The 24,916-nt window shown below is 34.6% G+C and overlaps 1 protein-coding gene across 2 annotated transcripts; it reads left to right on the forward strand.

Annotated features, from left to right (window-relative positions):
- MYL1 (myosin light chain 1) lies at positions 1 to 24,916 on the forward strand. 2 transcript variants are annotated; one of them, XM_032754666.2, is made up of 7 exons: positions 1 to 259; positions 12,670 to 12,697; positions 16,630 to 16,773; positions 20,657 to 20,830; positions 21,278 to 21,355; positions 23,993 to 24,035; positions 24,599 to 24,916. In XM_032754666.2, exons 1-6 carry the CDS (start codon positions 134 to 136, stop codon positions 24,019 to 24,021), a joined length of 579 nt encoding a protein of 192 aa, XP_032610557.1. In that variant the 5' UTR covers positions 1 to 133; the 3' UTR covers positions 24,022 to 24,035; positions 24,599 to 24,916. The 2 variants fall into 2 exon arrangements, with proteins under 2 accessions (XP_032610557.1, XP_032610558.1); XM_032754667.2 differs by lacking the exons at positions 1 to 259; positions 12,670 to 12,697 and adding exons at positions 11,569 to 11,642; positions 12,392 to 12,416.

Below are 24,916 nucleotides of genomic sequence, written 5' to 3' on the forward strand. Positions count from 1 at the left end.
AACACTCTGGGTCCACCTTCAAGACACTGGGCTGTGGATCAACCCAACCACCACTCCTCTTCCAAGAATCATTTTGACAGGTTCTTTTGGAGGAACTCCTTCTCTTTTTAACCCACCCTTTAAAAAAAAAAAAATGGCACCAAAGAAAGACGTGAAGAAACCTGCGGCTGCAGCTGCCCCAGCCCCGGCACCGGCACCTGCACCTGCCCCTGCCCCAGCCAAACCCAAAGAAGAAAAAATTGACCTCTCTGCCATTAAGGTAACTAAATGGACGAATTGTTTGGTCACTGAAACATCTTTCAATAGTAAGGATCTCTAGGAACTTGCAAAGGCGTGTATTTTTCATTGAGAGGAATAGCTTTATTTAGTGAGCTGGTAGATTTTGAAGAAGAGAATCCTGCTTTAAAAAATGAATGCCAGCATATAATTTCAAAAATTAATAGAGTATGGTATCATGTGTGAAGCCTGTGCTTGCTCTATTTTTTATTCTCAAGTTTCCATTTTCCCCTAAATTGCACTTTTACTATTTAGGAGAAAAGTATATACGTTTAACGGTGTTGCATTTAAGAATATTTAAACCAGTGTTTGGGTTTTAAATAAAATCTCTCTGGAAACCAGATCCCTTACTTACAACTACATCAAAAGGAAAGTTTTAGCCCCTACTTATTTCCGGAAATTTAAAAACAGCTGATGGCCCAGTTGTCCTTTATGGATTTGACAGTTGCTTTACTTCTTCTGTAAAAGAAGATTTTTTGCAATTCAAGTTAATTCTCCCTTCAGCTTTGCCTAATAAAATTTGATACAACACTAAATGAGATCTCAGTGCAGAAAATTATGCACTCAAGTGTTTCAGTGACTATAACTGTCATCTTATTTATCCACAGTATCTAATTCAGAATTTGTGAGTTTCTTCAAAATGAAACTAACAAAAATAATTATAAAACTTGCTATTTACATGGCTTTTAGCTTATGTCTTACAGTATTTGCATACTGATCTTGAACTAAGAAAAATGTGATTAATTATTGTGTCAACACTTTGTTCTCAATTACTGTGGCAATTTGTTCTCAATTGCCAAAAGATTATCTGCTTTTGGAAAAATAGGTACGTCTGTTAATTTGCAGTGATGTGACTCATTAAATGTGCACCTTCTCTTCATTCACTGAACTCTGATTGGCTCATATTACAATTTGAAAATTTTTATCTAAGGAAACCTGCCTTATATGGAAAACCAATGAGCAAAAGTGCCCATGAGGTGATCTTTTCACTTAAGCCAAAAGTTGTATATGTAATAAATCTCAATTTTGCCAATTTACCATTGTTTACTTGTAACTATGATGCTGACCCATAAACAAACATTTCATTGACTATTTAATATAACTATAGAATTTTTTAAGTCCCAAAAATATTTAGTTAGATCACCCTTAGACATTATGTAATGAATTTAAATATATTCATAATTTATATAATATTCCAGTTAAACATGAAATTTTGTTTAAAGTATAAGTAAATTATCACGAATATTTAATCTTTAGTTTGTAGGTATTTGAAGTATTTGAAAAAATTGGTCATAGAATATAATATTGATTAAGAACTGTTCTTAATGGATATCCATTTAGGAGGACAAAAAAAAATACATGTCAGGTCTTCTGATAAATGTTTTTCTACCTTGAGGACTGCATGCATACAGTTCTTTAAGAGGAAACCAAATTTTTCATCTCCAGCAATCCTAGTTAATGTATCCTTTATAGATGCATACTGTCTACACTACACAGTAAGTGAGATCATCGCCATGATAGTAATTCTGATTGTCCCTCATCTTTAACTCTGCACTCTATAGTAACATCAGAGATATGAATCAGTGTCAAAGCTATTCCTTTACTTATTGTGATATATAAGACAATGTTACCTGTTTGTATCTGGTATTACAAACTTCTGGAAAGAAAAGAAAATGTACCTTTTTACCTAAGAAGCAAACGAAGTATCTAACTAATGAAAACAGGCATTAATTTTCTTCCCTGAGGAACTGTGTAAGAATGCGTACATAAATAAAAATTCAGTTTGGCAGGTGAGAGATCTCCAAGAAAAGACAAAACATCTCTTTTTCTAATCCAGAAATTAAGCCAATTACTTGTTCATAGTCAGCAGAGAAGCAACACTTTTCAGAATCTTGAAAATTTGTTTATTATTATGTCAATATGTTAAATTGACATATTGACATTCATCTGTCAATATGTTAAATTGAGTTGTACAAGCTTAATATTGTGTAATATTGTAAGGATACAATATGAGCTTGTACAACTAAGCAAAAGAAGGAAATTACCCCTGGAGTGTCTCTATGAGAATGGGGTATGCTCCATCTTTATTATTTCATTGCAGAACAAGAGATGTGATGGATTCTAATAAGGGACACAAATCAAAAAGAAGTTAAATGAATCTGGAAGAAACAGGAAAAAAAATAACCTTCATCTTCCATTCAGAAGGCCCATTTGCAACAGAGAAAAAAAAGAGAAACAAATGGAAACTAACACACTTTTGTAAAGAAATGTAAATGTCTTCAATGCTTTGCATTCATTAATATGAAATAAATCAGTGCATATTTAGATGTATTCTAGCATGGCCAAAGAAAGTGATACAACTTGAGAATTTTATAAACTTTAATTTTATCCCAGGAGGTAACAGACCTAATTAAAACATACATTAAAACATTTTATATTATGATGTTTTTAATCACTTAATAATGTTTCTAGATATATTACCTCATAAAAGCTATACAATTTTTTCAAGCAGAGAAAATGAACTTTAAAGAAATTAATAGAGCTGTTATATGTATTCATTAGCTTCCTGAAAATTCAATAAAGAACAAAACTTAATTGGATTATAAACTTTCTTTCATAAATCATATAAGGTTAGAAACTTGGCTGTCCTTTAGACTTTGAGTAATGCTGTAGTTTAATCATAACTGCCTTTGTGTAGTACTATAGTCAAATGTCTCCATAGTATTCCCAGCTAATATCTATGTTTCATATTGTAATATACTACATTTAATAGCCATATATTTGATTCCCCCATAAATCTTGAATAATCTTGAATATAATTAATTAGTTTTATCAACTTCTTAAACGTGCTTTCCAATCTGACTTCCTGGTTTGTTAGTTATTAGTTCACAACATTTCTTCAATTGTTCTGACACAAATTTTATGATACTCTCTGAAGGAATGCCTACTCGATGTCCAATCCTAATGGATTTTCTATGAGTACCCTTTTCAATGACAAAGTACTGCTGATATTTGAACACTAAAGTTATTGTCCTTGGTGGTTCTAAGCACTCTTTGCCTTCAGAGAGCTAATACTTCCAGTAACCCAGAACAAAAGAACACAGCCTAACCGAATCACAGTTACAGGAATTAAAACCCAGCATAAGTATGGTTGTAGGTTCCAAAAGAAGAATACGCATTGCTCAAAACTGCAACCAAGCAAAATAATGAAAGTAATAACATAACCATGTGCCTAGATTGTAGATCTTCAATGTGTAAGTGAATTTTCTGCATGACGCATGCATTGTATGTCAGTATTGCTGTGAGGTGATGGGATTGTGAATCATGTCTCTCACTGTGCTGTTTGAGTTTTAATTCTCGTTGTATTCACCGCTTAATCAGGTCAGCCCTGACTAGATATTGTGAGCAATATTATAAAATGTGGTAATGGTACAGAATGCATTGACAGAAACTATCAAATAACAAATCTTGCATCAACAATTGACCACATGCTTGGGAAGATTTAAACTTTCAATTTAATGTATAAGGTAGAAATCTAATGTTCCCAAATGCATCTACTTACTGATGGGTATTCAGTGGAGGCAGATAGTTGTATATGCATTGTGGCACCCAATTTGTTTTGGCCCAGGTATAGGATTGCTTTTGTTCATCTGTAAGTTCTTTTTTCTGATTTCTAACAAAGCTAATATAAATCCAGTTTCCTTTAGAAGAATTTCTGAGAAAAATCAAATGAAGTCATGCTCCATGAAAGGCTCTGAAATCTATAAAGCTTTTTGTAACAATAACCAATATTCATTGTGAATTTACTCTTTGCCATGTTGTCTTATTTAATCCTCACAATATTACACTGAAGTTGTTGTGTCCACTATTCACAAGTTAAGAAACTGAGCTTAAAAGAGGGTAAGTGCTATACATATGATCAAATAAGTAGTTAAATTATGGACCTAGTGTTTAACTTAGCAAGCAAAATCCAGAGTCAACTGTGTTAACCATATCCGAAACTACCACCCTTATTTATAAAAAGTAAGTTGCTGTTTCTAAGAATGTGTAAAGGAGACCTTTTTACTCTTAATGGTATGAGGTAGAGTGGTTTTTATATTGCCCTGCACAGTCCTGTGTAACCAGAAGAGGGGATGACAGACACATCAGAGCAAGTTCACCAAGACTTTTGACCTTGACTATTCACTACTATTCTGTTCTCCATAGCTTTTCCCTATCTTAGCACCTGACAACTTGGGTGTTTTGTTCTACAGAAGGAGGGTGAAATATCAGGAACCTAGAAATATTCCTATTCATTTTGTTCCATCTTCCTATAAGATGTTGTAAATGGAAAATGGATATTTTTAAAATGCTATTAGATATAATGAAACTGAGTTTTTTTAGTAATTTTGGTTTTGTTTAATGAAACACACATACATCAAATATGACCTTCAACTTTTGCTATCAGGCTAATTTTCTAAGGAGGGTATGAGATCTCTATTTTGTTTACAAAAAACAGCATTATTTAAACTGGAAATCCCAACCTATATTCTTTGGGATGGTATGCAGAAATACAATGCCACATGTACAATATGATAAAACCTTAACCCTAACTACTCTGAGTAAAAGAACACATGTAATCAATTTCTAATTAGAAAAACATAGGTAAAAATATGTATAGGTTGTTTCTAACTTTTCTTTACATGATCTTAAAAGTTTGTTTTCTTTTACTCTGGCCTTTTAATAGTTCAAATTAATTTTTAATACAACTGTAATGTTAGCCAATTGCAATATTAATCCATTTGCAGTGTAAATATAACCTCAGGAGCAAATCAGAAATTATTTGACACTATCACTAGGTATCAGTATCACATATCCTCTTTCAAATGTCTATGCTGTAACAGAAGAGAACAGGTGGAGAGAAATGGGAAAATATTAAAGGGCATTTTGTAATTTTCTCTAGAATTATATTTTGATGGATAATGCCTTTGAAAGGAAAATGCAGCTTTGAAAAGAAGAGATATGTTCACCAGTTAATAGTGAATAACACTTTTAAGTAAAACTAAATATTTGCAAGACAAGAAGACCATAAAGTGACCGTGCCAAATTTAGCTCTCGGCATTTTAGTGCTGCAAATGAACCCCTGGCAAGTTGTTTTTAGAACTCATTCCATAATTACCTAGTATTAAGCACCATCTGACTCATGGTGGAAAGGATTATATTTAGTCTGCTGATACTACACTTTCTTCTGCTGCTCTTCAGACTGAAATACTTTTCATATAAAAATAAGATCTTCTGTGGTTTGTTTCTATATCAACTTCTACAGTTTGTTTCTTACCTCAAATCAGAATTTGAAGGGCAAAAATTACAATATAAAAGTAGAAATGGCTTCAATTATTCTAGTTAAAAGGTATATTATATGGATGATAAATTCTGGCTATTCTGGTCACAAATTAGTAACAGTGAAGTGAAGCCAGACAAGAAAAGTATCCCTAAAGATATAACTACATCTTACCAACTTAATACTCTTCCTTTCACTGTGATAAAGTACCTATTAAATGCCCAGTGGCATATGTCTCCTGTTTATAAAAAAAATCCAATGGCCTTGAACATGGTGTTATGAAGTTATGTTTTGTTTAATTCCTGTTTATCTAAATTACTTCAGACTAATATTACCTATTGAATTTTTAGGCATCCTTCCTTTCCCATTAAAATGAGTGAGTTGAAGTAGATTCTACTGACAAAAGGATGGAAAACTCACAACATTGCAGAAACATAAGGAATCCTAGAAATCGTGCAGTAGAATATTTTGTACTGAGGAACTATAGCCTAGATGAGAGAAGTTATTTAATCAAAAGACCCATGATTTATGATAAGAAAGCTAAAACAAAATTCCCAATCTAGCTCTCTTTCCACAAGTTCTTTAAGTCTCCAGAATGGCAATGCCAATATTCTTATCCCTGCTGTCACAAAAGGAACTTTTATTCCAGACAAATAGGAAGAAGCAGATATTTATGTCTTAAAATATACACACAAAGATTTCTTAAAATGAAAGAATGAACAAAAACACAACGTAGGTTTTTAAGAAATTACATGCAAACAAATGCACAAAGGAGACAAAAGTATGGCCAGCTCTCAAAAAACTTTAAATTTCTTTATCAACTATTAATCATGAGAAAGCTAATGAGAAAACTGAAAAAGTATAACAGGTTGTGTTTCTAGATTTTTATTAAAATTCACTTAGACCTCGCTTAGTTCCTGTAGGTCTGAATTGTTTTAATAGTTGAGTTTTTGCTCTTATGTGACTGAATTCAGTTGACTGATCTAGGACTTCATAGCACAAAATTAAGGATTTTATCTCAGGCCAGATCAATTTATACAATCTAACCACCTAATCTCTCTTATATTACAGAAACTGGGCTGGTACCATATTCTCAATACTCTTAGTTTCCCCTGTTTATACCATATTATAGTAACTAGACTATATATATATATACTAGCCTAAGTATATCCTATGTTGAAGTCAAAAATGCAAAAATATTTATTTCGTTCAACTTGAGTTATTCTGAAGCACAAAACTCCTAAGAGTTCCAAAATAGTGCTTTTCCTGGCCTTTTATGGTGGTTCCTAGAAACTCTGTGAGATTGGAGTGAAAATTAGGTAAAGTTTAAGGATTTATATACATCCAGATCTTTGGTCTCTCTGACAGGCGTTAAATCAGAGAGCACACAGCAGTGTTTTCTTTGATTGAAAACTGGCCCTGATTATATTAGCTTCTTTATTTAGCCTTTCTAGTCATTAGTCCCCATTGTATGTTGCAAGGACCATCGAGTTCTTTGAAGAATGTAGTCCATGTTCCTTCCCAGGGCATTTTCCCCCAGTATTCGATGTTACATGTCTCCCCAATTATCTTTAATTATAGCTCTTCTTCTTTTACTAAGGCTTAACCTACATCAATTCCAGAGCTGTTTGATTAGCAGCATTTTAATATTTTTTCTATAATTCAATTCTTTGTTAGGTTGGTACAAAAGTAATGGCAAAACCGTAATTACTTTTGCACCAACTTAATATATATACTTTCTGATGTTTAATTAGTTAACTTAATCTCATTATTACTATTAGAAAGATGCTTCTCAAAGTAAAAAAGAATTTGTAAACATTGTAATAAAAATTTTTTAGTAGCAGTATGTTACAGACTACTATTACCTAAATCTGGCATCAAATGATAGCACGAATCATAAAAATGTGGAATGTAACTAGTTTACTAAGAGTCTAAGATAAATATGTAGGCTAGAATATAAAAGAGCCTTAAAAAAAACAAACTGGGGATTGGAAAATTAGAAGTCCAGGTCAAAAACATTTATATAAAATCTAAAGGAAGGTGCTAGAAATATAAAAGTACATATATCAATAATTCAAAATGAACATACTAACTTTGAGCAGGTGAAGTCTTTTCCCTCACGGTACACAACACTCTAGAGGAGAAGTTTATATTTGAAGGGGCAGCTTAGGATATACATGTTCTAATAATTTTAACTTAGTGAAAATCTATTGAGCTTCAAATATAGGCAACGTATTCTATAGAGAGTTATGGAGGGATGAACCCTAAGAATAAGGCAAGGGAAGTGCTCTATTGGAGACAGGTTGGGGTAGGCTTACATCCAGGTCCACATCAGGAACAAATGACTTCGGGAATGACCTACGCTTCCCAGTTTACAATCAGGAAGGTTAAAAAACTTTCAGTGGGATAAAGAGCTGGGTGATGTTGAAAACTGGGGGAAACAGAGAGGAAACGTTTCTTTCAAGGGAAATAAATGTTATCAGGGCTTGTCGCATATTTAATTTGTAAAAGGAAGCAATAAGAGGAGAGCATTCCAGAGAGAAGAAAGGTAGATCTGATCTTTAAAACTAATTGATGACATAGAGAACTGAAGCCAAAACCAGCTGACATTGTGTATTCATATTACACAATTAATTTGCCTTTGTTCAAAGGACTGATTACCGCATCACTATAACCCCAAGGAAGAGAGAGAGAAGATAAATTTTGTCATTCATAAAAGTAAGCCAGACAGAAGAATCGCTTGAACCTGGGAAGCGGAGGTTGCAGTGAGCCGAGATCACACCATTGCACTCCAGCCTGGGCAACAAGAGTGAAACTCTGTCTCAAAAAAAAAAAAAAAAGTGTGCCAGAGAAAAAAAATTGGATTTCCCATTTATTCTATGAGCACAGAATCTAGGTATTCTAGTTTTTAAACTACAGTTTTTTCTCTAGACTATACTGTAGCCTTCCCTACTGTTGTCAAATAAAGTGCTCAAATATTTATGTTGATTCTCAGTAAGTATCAAAAAAATCTAAATGCATTCTCTATGTGATAAAGGTATGGAGAAAGACTAGGGTGAAACAGTTAATGACTGCATACCACTTAACTGCTTCTATTATAATAATAAAATTTATAGTATCCAAGTTGTTAGAAACAGCTTACTCATAACATAAATACAACTTTTTTTTTTTTTTTAAGATGGAGTCTCGCTCTGTAGCCCAGGCTGGGGTACAATGGTGCGATCTCAGCTCACTGCAACCTCCACCTCCCGGATTCAAGTGATTCTCTTGCCTCAGCCTCCTGAGTAGCTGCGACTATGGGCGTATGCCACCAGGCTCAGATAATTCTTGTATTTTCAGTAGAGGCGGGGTTTCACCATGTTGGCCAGGCTGGTCTCAAACTGCTGGTCTCAAGTAATCTGCCCACCTAGGCCTCCCAAAGTGCTGGGATTACACGCATGAGCCACCACACCTGGCATAAACACAACTTTTTTTTTTTTAATTTTTTTTTTTTTTTTTGCGACGGAATTTCACTGTTGCTGCCCAGTTTCACTCTTGCTGCCCAGGTGCAATGGCACGATCTCAGCTCACCGCAATCTCCACCTCTGGAGTTCAAGCGATTCTCCTTCCTCAGCCTCCCTAGTAGCTGGGATTACAGGCATGCGCCACCACTCCAGGCTAATTTTGTATTTTTAGTAGAGACAGGGTTACTCCATGTTGGTCAGGCTGGTCTCAAACTCCCAACCTCAGGTGATCCGCCCGCCTCGGCCTCCCAAAGTGCTGGGATTACAGGCGTGAGCCACCACACCCAGCCCTAAATACAACTTTTAAACTTACTTTTCAGTTTACTCAATAGATTTTATACAAATTAACCATATTTTATATCTAGGCAAGGACACTTTTTTACCTGAAAAAAATTATTAAATACGAAAATAATTATGTTTAGTAGGGCAATTTTGATGATTAATTTTGTATTATTTATAGTTATTAGCTCACCTAATGATATATGCTAGTTCTCAATCATAAGACAATTCAAATTTAATAACATAATTACATAAATATAATTACAAAACTAAAAAAGAACACAAAGATAACATGGTAGGCTCTGATGCTTTCATTTATGTCAAAAATTATAAGATTCCAAATCTTGTAATATTCAAAGTTACACATTTCCACCTTTGTCTTTCCCTTCCATTTCCCCCTAATGACTCAAAGCATTTTTTATTTTTCTATTAAATTTCATTTCCCAATAACCTTTCAAAATATCAAGCTATTCATCAAAATATTTACCTGGGTACCAATAATTTTAAAATTGTATTTTCAATCTTCATTATGGGACTCAAGATTCTATGAGATTTTTTTTCTTACTTATAAACTTAGAGCCAAAAGTGATATGCATATTAAATGCTGATTTCTTCTGAAATGGTTTGAGGAGAAGCTACAAAGTATATGTCTTTCTAGAAGGGAAGACTTCATGCTTTTTGTGACCATCCCCTTAAAAACAGTTGCTGAAGCAGTACTCAAGTTACAATTAATCTCCAATATACATTATGCCTGTGAGCTGCTTTAAACATGTAGAAAACTGATAAATATTTGTCTGAACTTTAGTGGACATCCTAAGAGGATCTTTTCCTGTACCACTTTTCCCAGTACCATTTCCAGAAGGGAGTTGCCCGCTATTTTCAGGTAAGCTACCATGAAAACCCATTGCTGGCCAATCCCCTAGATACCTTTAAAATTCTAAAATACAGTTTTGGCTGGGCAAGGTGACTCATGCCTGTAATCTCAACACTGGGCAGGATGATGGCTTGAGGCCAGGAGTCCAAACTAGCCTGGGCAACATAATGAGACCCTGTCTCTACAAAAAGTCAAAATAAAAATTAGTCGGGTGCAGTGGCACACGCCTGTAGTCCTAGCTACTCAGGAGTCTGGGGTGGGAAGATCACTTGAGCCCAGGAGTTTGAGGCTGCAGTGAGCTGTGATTGTGCCACTGCACTCCAGCCAGGGTGACAGAGCAAGACTCTGTTTCAAAAATAATAAAATAAAATAAAGTACAATTTCGTATTCCACAAGCTCTGCCATGCATTCTTTTGGCTTCTTGGTCTAGGGACTGAGCCATAGAGTGTTTGCCAAGGCAGAAGTAGAAACAGAAGCAGCATGATCTAGTAAGAACTTATGTGTAGTTAAAAAAAAAAAAAATGTATAGGATGAGAGAAAAATAATGTAAAAATGATCTATCAGCTTTCCTGCCTAGAAAAACTTCTGAAAATAAAGAATATGACTACTCAGCCATTATAAAGATAACAAGGAGGGAAGAAAATAACCAGACCTAACGTCAGGAGACTAAAGGAGAATGATGAAAAGCGGAGATCAAAACTATTCCTGGCTTAGATTATGCTTGCAAAAGAGTGATCTTTAATTGGAGATTGAAAGATCTGACCAGATTGTCACTTGAGTGCATCCTAAGAAACATGCAGAATGCGCATGGCCTTTTCAAGTCCTCTGAACTTTACCATAAAGGACAGCAACTTCAGAGGACGTTCCTTCTATAGGAACGTCCATTTGAACGTTGCCATTTGAAACCCCAAACCAGTCCCATCCAAAAACTTGCATTAATACCAAAACTTGCTGACTAAAAGTTTGCGAAGTCCACAGTCATCAAGAGCAGGGTCTGGCCCAAGACCTTAAAGAAATTCTAAGCTCTTCTGCCATTGAACAAATAGGAAGCTTCTTAAAGGAAGATGCTCCAAGAGAACATCTTGGAAGTAAAGACCATAAAAGTACCGACAGGCTTCCATCTCACTATGGCTGTCTACTCCAAGGTTCTGGTCACCTAAAAATAGCTCTCAGGGTACAGATCCATCTTTCCCTTTGCCCTAAGAAAGCTAAAGAACTCTCCAAGGGGTGTGGCAACTTATCTCTGAAACCTGATGCTAGCTGTGAAGTCAAAGCTTGCCCAGAAATAAAAGGAAGCCTCAGCCAGGGAGGACCCCACTCAGGGACCGGAGCAGCCCTCAACTCACTCTTCCGCTTCCCTGCTGTGTTGCAGCCCAGCCGCTCCATCATGGTGGGTCCTATGAGACAACAATTTGTCATTTATAGGAGAAAATAGATAGAGGATATGATCTTATTGAGAAGAAAGATAGGCAAAGAATGGAACTGAGGAGAGAACATATTCAATATAAGTCTTTAGTATCTACTTTTGGGTTTTGTTGAGATCCATTAAAGAGAGGAGTAAATAATTAGAGCTGTTTATCAGCTGGAAAAATACATCTTCCAAGAGCTGTGCTTTATGCTTCACCAACTCTTGCTGTATCACATAAGATTCATTATATCTAAATTTAGAAGAAAAAAACCTGTAGCTACAGCAAAATATTATACATTAAAATACAATCCAGTGATGCTGATAGCTAAAACTAAGTAAACTGCTTTTGATGCATTGGGTTTTGTATACTATTTTTTTAAGCACTGGTTAAATAGAAGACAGACTTAAGGTAGTCTTTTTAATGTGTATGTCTGTACTTTAACACCGTGTATCTTATTAGGCATATCTTAAATATACTATAGATGATTTTTCTAGGAAGTATTAAGTCTAGCATTTGTTAAATCATTAAGATACAGAAAGATATTCCCTAATTATCTTTTGCAATAGCTTTTTATGTTCCTAGATTCAAAAGTATCCTAAGGCAACCTTCTTAGGCCAAGACACCTACATAGCTTCCTAAAAATCTCAGAGCAACCAGCACTTATTCTTCTGTCAATGCATTTGAAAGAGTACTAGTTTTTTTTCTTTCTTTCTCTTCCTCACCACTGCAGTCCTTCAGTGCTGACCAGATTGCTGGTAAGTGAATTGAGTTTCTCTGCTACAGATGTAGGCACAGCACTGCCTAGTTTCTGCAATATTACTTAATCTTCAAGGCATGTTACATTACGGCTCAACCTGTTAGTGTCCAAGCTATGCCTGAACTCTGAAAAGTAGGCTGACTTTTGGAGCTTACTTTGAAGATTACTCAGGGAATGAGCTGGATACAACTGAAAATCAGAACATTTTTGTTTGGTTAAAACATTCTTTGTGGTCAATTTCTTTCTAACAGATCGAGTTCTCTAAGGAACAGCAGGATGGTAAGTTTAAAAGCTATGGTTGTTAAATGTGCACACTCATAAAGATGGCATGTGTGAAAACCAACTCCCTTGGGATGAGATTAGCTCTTCCTAATTATCCCCACTGGTGTTGCCATTCTAAATATAAATTGCTCTCAATCACTCTAAATATAAATTAGCTCAACCTGAAACGATTGCTGATACTCAGTAATCAAAGGTTTAACAAACAAAAGATAAGCACCACAAAATAGGCCCTTATATTTACTGATATCTAAATAAAACCAATTTGATACAATAGATAATACCATATATATATATATATATATATATATATATATACCAAAAAGATGTAGATTTTAGATGGTTAAATTGCTAATATAATCCTTTGAGATTTGACAAGTCTGAATTGTCAATTTGAAAAACAAAATTGATTATAAAACTGCCCAATTAAACGTATATCATTTCAGTGGATAACATAATGAGTTGTAGAACAAAAATGAATTCAGAAACAAAGAAGAATTAATTTGTCATAGAACTGTAGAAGGAACATTAAATGTCTCCTGGTTTAACCCCTTCCTGAGATATGCAGGACAGACTCCAGAGAGGTGACAAGACTTTCTCAATGACTCAAAGAATTAGTGATAGGAGCAAAATCTGACATTAGTTTAAGTTGGTTAAAAATTTATTTTATAAAAACGATTACTAGCTAGGAGACTCCAAACTCTTAACATTCAAGAGAATCTGAATAGTTTCCCTAAAAAGTCAACCTTTTCACCTTTGGGTCTTTGGATCCAACAGATCCCACACTCCACAGGAGCTTGATGTTTTCATTAGAAAGTGCAGGGAGGAATGTTTTATGGAGTGAAAGAGTCACGTATCTAAATGAACTGAGACATAAATAAACCTATAGATGGAAGGAGGAGAAAAAATTAGCTTCAAAATGTTGTATAAATTAGAATATTGGTCATAAGTATTATGTCTGTATTACATATATTATATGAAAAATATAAATAATTATAATTATAGGTGATTAATAAGAACCTATTCAAATACTCAGTTCTCTACCTAAAGGATTCCACATTCTTCAAGTCTGTTTCTGCGTCTGAAATAGTTCATATCTGAACACAAATTGAGAAAAAGGGATATTTACTGTAGTACAGACTGGCATGCATCTGCATCATGGTTGATGGCCTCATGTAGACAGATTCGATGATTTGGTGACTCATAACTCAAGATTATTTGAAATTATACTATGAAGGACTTTTTTCTCATTGAAAACAATTGGTGATTCTACCATAATTTGTTTGATTTTTAATGCATTTTAACTAGTGATGCTGCTACATTGTCACCTACTGCATCCCAGTCCTCTCAAATAGCTAATTTACAGTTGTTGTGACCAAACTATTGTAGGATCAAGCAATGGAGGACTTAAAAACCCTTGCAAGGACTCAAGGATTTAACGTTGAGCATTAAACCTTTTATTGCATCTGTGAAATAGATTTTAGACACAGAAGTTCAGTAAACATGGGTGTAGTGTACTGTTTTCTTTGTGGCAAGAAAACAAATGTAAGCATTTTAAATTATGTGGAAAAACTATAATTTCTTAAATGAAAGTATTCTTTAGTTTGTTTCCTTGTTTAGTGGTTAAAGAATTTTGTTCATGGCTGCTCTATTGGAATCTATCACAGGATTGAAGGAAAGGGTGCAAAAACTGGAAAATTACATCATTCTAAAGGTCCAAGTCTTGTGCTCTCCAGTAGACACTAGCCACATGTGGCTATTTAAACTTTAATTAATTAAAAATAAAATTTAAAATCCATTTTCCTCACTTGCACTAGTCACATTTTAGTGTTCAAGAGCAACAGTTAATAGCCACCTTTTTGGGCAGCCCAGAATGACAATTCCATTATTACCAAAAAGTTCTAGAACAATACTGTTATAGACCAGAGGTTAGCAAACTTTTTCTTAAAAGGCCAAATAGTAAGTACGTTAGGCTTTGCTGCCAGTAGAGTCTCTGTAAAAACAACTCCACTCTGTTACTGAGGTGTGAAGAAAGCCATAGACAATTCATAAAAGAATGGGAATGGCTGTATCCGAATCAAATTTTATTAAAAAGAAACAGGCAACCAGCCCCTGGAAAATAGTATAACCAGCCCTGGTATTAATTCTTCAAGAGAATAAGTAAACTTTGGGTTAAAACTCTGGGGTAATAAAATAGTGTCTTTCTGGTCTCTGCCTTTAAATCACCAAAAGTGTTAATGTCAGAGTGATTCTATTACAGCCCATAAAATCCTATTTCTACTTCGGCATCTGACCAGGGTAATAGTGAGCCTGCTGAGCAGTCTGTCCATGAAAGCCTGAAGCCAGTAACAAGAATAGTTCAGTTTCACATGTCCCTTAGAAAGATGAAAAATAATATTTGACTAATGACTTCTCAGTGCCTGCAGCAAGTTTTTTAGCTTAGGGAATTGATCTGTAGTCAAATTGCATACAATTCAAGGGGGAAGTTTTAACAAATAATGGTAACATGATCTGTAGTGAATTGTGAATATAATGTCAATGCTATGTTAGATTAGGGGATGGAAGAATAGCAAGATGGAATACTTTGCTGAGTAATCTATCTAGACAGCACCTTTTGATCTGAAACCACTGATAGCCTAAAAAAAAAATGCTTTCACTTCTACCAATTTATTCACAAATGATTTTTTTGAGTATTGTTGATATTAACCGGAAGTCACCAGCAGTACTTTTGGGTTTCCCAGAAAATGTAATCTAGTTTATAAGTTCTAAATAAAATGGTTTTACTGGCCCCCAGATCCATAGTAGCACTCTTTCTGTCTTTGATATACATTTCTAAATTCTTTGTCACTATAATTTTGAAAGTCAAACCAGTTCTATCAAAAGAGAATGATGAAATTTAGAGAAAGTAATCAATACAATGATTATAATTAGAATAGAGAACACTTTAAAACATGTATTCATAAAAGAATGGGAATGGCTGTGTATACTTAATACACACAAATACACACAAAATGAATCAAACAAACTGGGAAAATGTGACTAAAATTGATGGTGTCTACCAATGTGAATATCTTGGTTATGATCATATAATTTTGCAAAATGTTACTACTGGAAGACACTAGGCAGAGCATACAAGAGATCTTTCTGTATCATTTCTTACAACTGCATGTGAATCTACAATTTTCTCCATAAAACTGTAATTACAAGGCATACCGAAATTCTAAAGCTGATATAGCAACATATGTCCATATGTATTATTTGATAAAAGGGTAAAGTATAAAGAGATTATCACAGCAACACGCCAAAACAAATATTTCTCCTTCTGAATTAATTATACCAGGAGCCTAATAGAGTCACACATTAGTTAATAAACTACAGAATGTATAGATTTGTCTCACCTTTCTAAATTTTTCCTGAAAAATAAAGTTATTCCTGGAGAAAACTGGTTAAAGGGATAACCTAGGAAATTTGTACCTCAAGAGGAGGTTTTTCTACATAATTTGAAAAGTTTGAGTTAACGTCACATACCATAAGACTGATTGAAAATTTGTTCTTTTTGAAATTTTGTTAATCTTGTTAATTATATTAGAGATTATTAAAATTTCTCAAGGCCTTAGAATTTTTTAACCCAATCCTGCTTTCCAGGCAGGTAAAGGAAATATGAATATGACTAGGAGCTCCAATTTCCATATCTGATTAACAATAACAGGCAACTTAAAGTTGGAAATGCTGTTTTAAAATAATCCCAAAAATAAATGCTAAGTTTTTGCCAATGATAGTTGGAGATACAAAAAGAGAATCCAAGATAACAACTTGCACTGTTGGCAGAAGTTGTAAAACAGAAGAGTTTGAACTGAATTTTTAATGGAGTTAGGTTTAATTAATAGGTTAGAGGAAGAAAAGAGCACTCTAATGCTTCTTGCTTTTTGCAGAATTCAAGGAGGCATTTCTCCTGTTTGACAGAACAGGTGATTCCAAGATCACCTTAAGCCAGGTCGGTGATGTCCTTCGAGCTCTGGGCACAAATCCCACCAATGCAGAGGTCAGGAAAGTTCTGGGAAACCCCAGCAATGAAGGTAACGCATCAATTTTTCCAAGAAGTGTGGAAATATAGGGAAGTGTGTAGCAGTGTGTGTGTGTGTGTGTGTGTGTGTATGTGTGTGAAAGAGAGAGAGAGAAACATTGATTTAAAAATGTTTCACATAGTAGGGCTCAGTTTATTCCTGATTGTGGTAAGTGTGCCTCTTGGCCATATAAAGTCTCACCTTTTTTCTTTATAAAATAAGTTAAACTTCCTTTGAGAATTTGCAAGCATGGTAAAATGTCATGCTAATATCTAATGTTAAGCATTAAATATTAGAAATAATACCTAACGCTAACATCATTTCGAATGTTCATAATTAAAGGCTAATGAAATAATATCCAAATCTGCACATTTTTTCAGACTTCAAATCTTCAAAGGCAAAAGCACATTTTGGCAAAGATGTTAAATATGACTTAAAACACTTTATAAACAATTCTGAGTAAATTCCAGTGGCACAGTTCTAGAGAAGTTCTCCTCTGATAAAAGCTGTGGAAATGAGATTGCAACTTTGTCAGGCAACTGAAAAATACATGCTGACTGCCATATGCTCTGTCCTTTGACACCTTCTAGAAGCAGGGTGTCAAAGGACAGAGCACAAGGATAATCCTAGGAAAAAAATCAGTGATAAATGTAAGTGGCAAAATTGCAGAAGTCATTTATTCAATCCAGAAATCCAGTCATTATTCTAGAATAAGGAAATTATTTTTAATCCCAATGGTTTTATTGAAAAGTATAATAGTCTAATGGAAAATGATACTCAAAACAAACAAAAAAGACAAGACACATTTGCAAATTGTTTGACAAGGGATTAATATCCAAAATATATAAGAAACTCAGCAGCCAAAAAAAAAAACCCACAAACAATCCAATCAAAAAAATAGGCAAATGAACTTAATAGATATCCTTCAAAAGAAGATATACAAATGGCCAACAGATATATTTTAAAATGCTCAATATCACTAATTACCAGGGAAATGCAAATTAAAAACCACAATGAAACACTATCTTATCCACTTAGAATGTTCATTATTAAAAAGACAAAAAAGATGCAGAGAAAGGGGAACTTTTATATACTGTTGCTGAGAATGTAAGTGTAACCATTGTTGAAAATAATATGGTTTATCAAAAAACTAAAAATAGAACTATTATATGATCCAGCAATCCCACTACTGGGTATATTTCTAAACAAAAGGAAATCAATATGTCAAAAAAATATGTATTCCCATGCTTACTGCAACACTATTCATGATGCCCAAGATATGGAATCAACTTAAATGTCCATCAACAGATGAATGATAAAGAAAATATGGTATATATACACACACATACATATATATATAGACACACAATGGAATACTATTTAACCATGAAAATGAAATTTTATTATTTGCTGCAAGATGGATGAGCTTGAAAGACATCATGTTAAGTAAAATGATCCAGGGACGGAAAGATAAGTCTACATGTTCTCACTCATATGTAGAATCTAAAAAATTTTAATCTAGAGAAGTAGAAAGTAGTGCTTTCTAGAGACAGGGAAGGGTAGAAGGAATAAGAGATAGCCAGAGGTTGGTTAATAAATACCAAAGTACAGGTAGATTAGAGGAATAAATTCTAGTGCTCTAGTCCCTCCCGAGTAGCTAAGACTACAGATGTGCACCACCACACCCAGCTACTTTTTGTTTTGTTTTAGTTTGTTTTGTAAAGACAGGGTCTCGCCATGTTGCCCAGGCTGGTCTCGAACTCCTGAGCTCAAGCATCTGCCCGCCTCGGCCTCCCAAAGTGCTGGGTTTATAAGCGTGAGCCACTGGGCCCAACAGAAACCTTATTTTTAAATGCCACTTCCCAACTTACCAAACATCTATCTTTAATGAAGAGAGGAGGGAATAAGAGATAGCCAGAGGTCAGTTAATGAATACAAAACTATAACTAGATTGGAGGAATAGTTCTAGTGTTCTAAAGCACTGTAAGATGACTATACTAGCAACAATTCATTTTCTAATAGCTAAAGAGTTGATCTTGAATGTTCCCAATACAAAGAAATGATAAGTGTTTGAGATGATCGGTATGCTAATTATCCTGATTTGATCATTACACATTATACACGTGTATCCAAATTTCACGCTTTACCCCATAAATACATACAATTAGTATGTGTCAATCAAAAATAATTTTTGAAAGAGATACAAAACTGAAGTTTTTCAAGTAGATATTCAGGCTGTTTATCTTTGCCATTAGGAAACAGAGAGAAGGGTGTGAGATAACAAATAATCTTTTTCTTTCCCTTGACAGTTGAAAATTCTTTGGAGACCTTCCTTTGCTAGAAGAAAATTTGATTTCAGGAAAACTGAAAATCAGCCTGCTTACTTCATTTTCTTTGGAAGGAAATTTCCAATTACATCATGTAGAAAAGCCAAGAGCATGAGATAAACTGAGCAAGCAATAGGGCAAACCCTATTTTTATTTTTTCTTTTGTTTTTTCTTTTTTCTGAGGCAGGGTCTCACTCTGTCACCCAGGTGGGAATGCAGTGGCATGATCATAGCCCATTGCAGCCTCAACCTCCCGGGCTCAAGCAATCCTGCCTCAGCCTCCCAAAGTGCTGGGATTACAGGCATGAGCCACCACACCCAGCCAAACATAATTTTAATTTTTTTAATTTATTTATTTGAGATAGGGTCTCACACTGTCATCCAGGCTAGAGTGCAGTGGCGTGATCTTGGCTCACAGCAACCTCCACCTCCCAGGCTCAAGCAATCCTCCCACCTCAGCTTCCCAAGTAGCTGGGGACTACAGGCATGTATCACCATGCCTGGCCTTTTTTGTTTTTGTTTTTGTTTTCTGTAGGGATGGGGTCTTGCCATGTTGCCCAGGCTGGTCTCAAACTCCTGAGCTCAAGGAGTCTACCTGCCTCGGCTTCCCAAAGTGGTGATGTTACAGGTGTGAGCCACTGCGCCTGGCTGAAACCTTTAAATGTCACCTTCCAATTTAGCAAACATCTATCTTTAATACAATTATTTGGTAAAATACTCATTCAGCATTCAAATTTAATTTTTTAAATATTACTCAATATAATTTCAATGTAAAAATATAAATTACGTGTAATAGAAATACAGAAAAGTAGTAAAAAAATTTGATTTGGTGAATACATAACTTTACCCATTTGCATACATCTGGATAGTATAAAATAGACTGTCCAGATTTTCCATGAATAAGATTTACCTTGTCAGAAGATAATAAAGTCCTATCATCTCCTGACCTCTAAGGTACAATGAAGTCAGGAGATCACAAAGTATTTAACACACACACTCTCCTTGTAAACTTTTCCTTAAATTACTTAAAATTTAAAGAAAGGGAAGGCCCTCCAAAATCTGGGGACAAAGGTGGAATATGTACTAAAGTTAAGTTTTACTGTATTAATCCACTAATGAGTTTGTTGTATCTCAGTGCATTTTTCTATTGCTTGCAAGTATTTATGGGAAATATTAAATGGACAATAATAAAAAAAGCTAATACTTATTAAGCACTCAGTTTATCCTAGATATTCTATTAAACTTTGCATTCATTAGCTCATTTAGTTCTCACAATAACACTATTAGTTATCTCTATTTTACAGATGATAACTTGAGGCACAAAAAGGTTAACCTGTGCACTGTCAGAGTTGCAAATGGTAGACTGTGAATAAAAGCTCAGGCACTGGAACTCCAGATCTCATGCCGTTAACTATTACCATATTCTTGATATTTTAGCAATTTACCAGCTGAAATGTAAGCCGTGTGAAGGTTTTTCAGATAACCTAGAATAACTTTTCAAGTTTAAATTGTGACTCAGAGTTAGTATTATGGTAGCTAATAACCCTCAAAATTGCAATTTCTTACAGAGCTGAATGCCAAGAAAATTGAGTTTGAACAATTTCTGCCTATGATGCAAGCCATTTCCAACAATAAGGACCAGGGCACCTACGAAGACTTTGTTGAGGGTCTGCGTGTCTTTGACAAGGAAGGCAATGGCACAGTCATGGGTGCCGAACTCCGCCATGTTCTAGCCACCCTGGGTAAGGGAATTTATTTCAGTGGACTTAGTGGGACAGAATATATAAAAAAGAACATGACAGGAGAATCACGTCATCATCAAAATAGGAGGAAAGACTACAAAGGGAAAATGGGGAAAAAAAATAGTCAAAAGTTAATGACCATTTCAATTGGCCTCAGTGGCAGTGAGTTTGGTGAAAATGTTAACTTAAAATATTGGTAATGAATAAGTAAAGGAAAGCATGGTAGTTCTTATAGGACACAGTTTGTATGACAATGAGTAATGTGTATTTAATTAACTCATTCAAAAACCAATTAGTTGACAATACATTAATTACCAAAAGAATGGGAAAGTCACAATTCCTACATGCCAAGAGTTTAGTCTCCAGAAGCCCTTGACTGATGACCTATGGTGGATTTTGAAAATATCACGTGGCCTTCTTTCTGAAAGGAGAGTTTTGTTTCGTCAGGTGAAAAGATGAAAGAGGAAGAAGTGGAAGCCCTGATGGCAGGTCAAGAAGACTCCAATGGCTGCATCAACTACGAAGGTAGAATCAATGCTCACTGGTGGTTACAGCAACTCTTAACTGATCAGATTGATGATGGACTCCCTTTGAGCTTCTTTTCCTCTTCCTTCCTTATTGACATACATATGACAATCAATTGCATAACTCTAAAAAGATATGTGAGGATCTGAACATATAAATAACATTTATTCCAGTGTGTTTTAGCAATACTGTGCATTGTTTTAAAGCTTAAAATGTATTTTCACATATATTTTTTGTTAGATCTTCAGAACATCCCTATGAGTTAGACAGGGCTGATGTCAGAATCAAATTTAATAGAATATTAAGCTTGAAGAAATCTCAAAGTCATTTACTAATATGAAGCAATTATGAAAATGAAACTTTGGCCCAAAGAGGTTAAGTTACTTGGTGAAGGTCAAATCACTAAAGGCCAGGCTGGTGCTAAAATTTACTTCTTCTCCTTGTCTAGTGTTCTTGCTTAAATGAAAGTCATCCCACAGTTGCCAATTGTTTAATTCCTGCTACCAATTTATAGCAGCTTCACCCAGAGGGTGTGAAAGCAATGCACTACACAAAACAAAGATGCATAATATAATTTACAAATTTAAAATTTTTTTTAATTTGTAAGAAAATTTAAAAATGTTTCTATCCCCAAAGAGAATGAATTAAGTTACATATAAATAAAGACAAAAAGAGAAAAACAAAGAAGAGAAGAGAATGATAGGGGAAGAAAGGAGAAGGACAGGATGGAGAAGAGGACAAAAAGAAAGGGCCTAGCCAAACATATCTTCACTGACAATCTTGATTAAACTTCACTTTTTTCCCCGTCGACAATTCTTCACATTTGGCTATTACCATAAATACACTCCATAGAGAATCATTCAATAAATATTGTTTGAACAAGTGGACAGTCATCTAGAAAATGAAGTCAAATCTGAATTTTATGCCAAGACAAATTTCAAATAATTTACAGGTGAAATGTAAAAGCTAAAAACATAAAGAACACAAAAATCATGGAAGAATTAATTTTATAACTTTGGAGTGGTTACGTTTTTTCTTTCTAACAGTGACACAAAAACCAGAAGGCATTGAAAATCTTGACAAATTTAACCACGTACTTTAAAAAATCTATATGGCAAAAGCCACCAAAGCAAAGTCAAAAGACAGCAGACCAGAAAAAAAAAGTTTCAATTAATACCAGAAAGAGCTAATTTTCCTAATAAAAAAGAACTACTACAAATTAATAAAAGATCATATCCAATAGAAAATTAGCAAGTACATGAACAGACAATTCATAGGAAATAAAATGAATAAAATGACAAACTACATTAATAATTTTTAAAAATGCAAATTAAAACTACACTGACAGCTGGGTGCGGTGGCTCACGCCTGTAATTCCAGCACTTTGGGAGGCCTAGGTAGGCAGATCACTTGAAGTCAGGAGTTCCAGACCAGCCTAGCCAGCATGGTAAAACCCTGTCTCTACTAAAAATACAAAAATTAGCTTGGCATGATGGTGCACGCCTATAGTCCCAGCTACTCAGGAGTCTGAGGCACGAGAATCGCTTGAACCCAGGAGGCGGAGGTTGCAGTGGGTGAAGATCGCGTTACTGCACTCCAGCCTGGGCGACAGAGCAAGACTCTGTCTCAAATAGTAATAATAATATAAAACTACACTGCGATAATCATTTTTCAATAAGCTGATTGCCAAAGATTAAATGTTTGGGCACACTTTGGGCTGAGGAGAGGGTATGGAAACAGGCAATTTCATGTATTACTGATGAGAATGCGTATTGTTAAAACCACTAGGTGATGGTGTGGTACTACTAATTGCAGCAAATCTACTCCTGGAGAGACTTAGTCTCTAGATACACTTTCACCCAAGTGAGATGACCATATATAGATGGTTATTCATTACTGTGCTGTTCATAATAGCCAATTTTTTTAATAATTTAATGTCCAAAGTATAATTTTATCAACATATCAATGTGAAAACAATTGACTGTCCATCAATGTATCAATGTGAAATTCTCTGCAGCCCTAAAAAATAGGGACACTCTTGTGTACAGTTATAATATCTGTAAGATAAATTATTAATTGAAAAAAGGAATACAAAACAATGTATAGAGTATGACATTTTTTGTGTAAAAAGATTTTTAGAAACATATTTATGTGGTCTTGTATATGCATAAACAGCTCTGTCAATTTAGCTATAAAAAGGGGAACCAGTTGCCTAGCAGACAGTGATGGGAAACATTTTGTTGTTATATACCCTTTCATACTTTAAAGAAAATATTTTAAGCATAGCTGGGCACAGTGACATGTGCCCGTAGTTCCAGCTGCTTGGGAGGCTAAAGCAGGAGGATTGCTTGAGCCCAGGAGTTTGAGTCAAGCCTTGACAACACAATGAGACCCCATGTTAAAAATAAAAATGTATGTGAATGTACCACTTATTCAAAAAATTAATTTGCAAAATCAGGGCAAAGGTCATAAATCCACTACTAAGAATTAGGAGCTATACACACCTTAAATACAAAAGAAAAGAAACTACTGTTAAAGCTAAAAATAGGATTGAGCTAACTCATTAAACCTCTCTTTTATTAAATTTGACTGTTTCCTAACTCTAAATTGTCTATTTTGTCTATTTTGCCCCTACAGCTTTTGTCAAGCACATCATGTCTATCTGAATGGAGCTCTCAAGGTATATACCAGTTCCCTCTTTAATATCTAAGACTTTCTTGATATTGTGTTTTTTAAAACTTGACAGCGTCAGTTTATATGCTGTAGATTAATATTGGTTCTTAAGAGATATTTATATTAATTAGAAAATATTAATGCCTTGAGATGGGTTATTTAGAAATAGAGCATTTTTGTACGAGTGTATAAGCAAAAACTTATGTGAGGTTTTTATTTCCATTCATAAATTCTATCTTTGTGACTGTACTACAATTATGTAGTAGAGACTCAACAAACCAGAGACTAGTTAATTAATTTAATTGGAACAGAACACTAATAAAAGCACAGGCAAACGTTTTTTGTATAACCAAAGTAGTTGTTAACAGTTTCTGCTCTAGAAAACCGTGTTATAACAGTCCAAATTCAAGCACTTGCAACCAGGTTCTTACAACTAGGAAATGGCTCATCTTGTAAGTGCTGGTTCACTTTGTGCTTTTTATTCTCTTACACTTCACATTATTTCCTCCTGAGTTTTCTTTCTGAAAAGATGCAATCAATATCTAATTCATTTTCCCTTTTTCTTTATAGAACAAGCATTGTTTTGGAAGACTGGCTGGAAACTTATTTTAATCACACCCATGACAAACTCTCCAGATCTGTTTACCATCATTCAGGAAAACAAAGCAATGTGGACTGTTCAAGACTGAGCAACTCCCTGAATTTTTATACATCTTCAGTTTTTCTCTGAATTGAATTCATACCACACAAACAAAGTGTCTGCTGCTCTAGATGAGAAGAATAAAATATTGACAATCTCAAATCCAAGCACCATTCTTTATCATCTACCATGAATCAACAAACATTCTTAAAACAATAAATCAATAAACAATTTTGGTCAGTCTGGAA

This window comes from Hylobates moloch, unplaced genomic scaffold (genome assembly GCF_009828535.3).
Source record: "Hylobates moloch isolate HMO894 unplaced genomic scaffold, HMol_V3 SCAFFOLD_1, whole genome shotgun sequence".
Taxonomy (NCBI): domain Eukaryota; kingdom Metazoa; phylum Chordata; class Mammalia; order Primates; family Hylobatidae; genus Hylobates; species Hylobates moloch.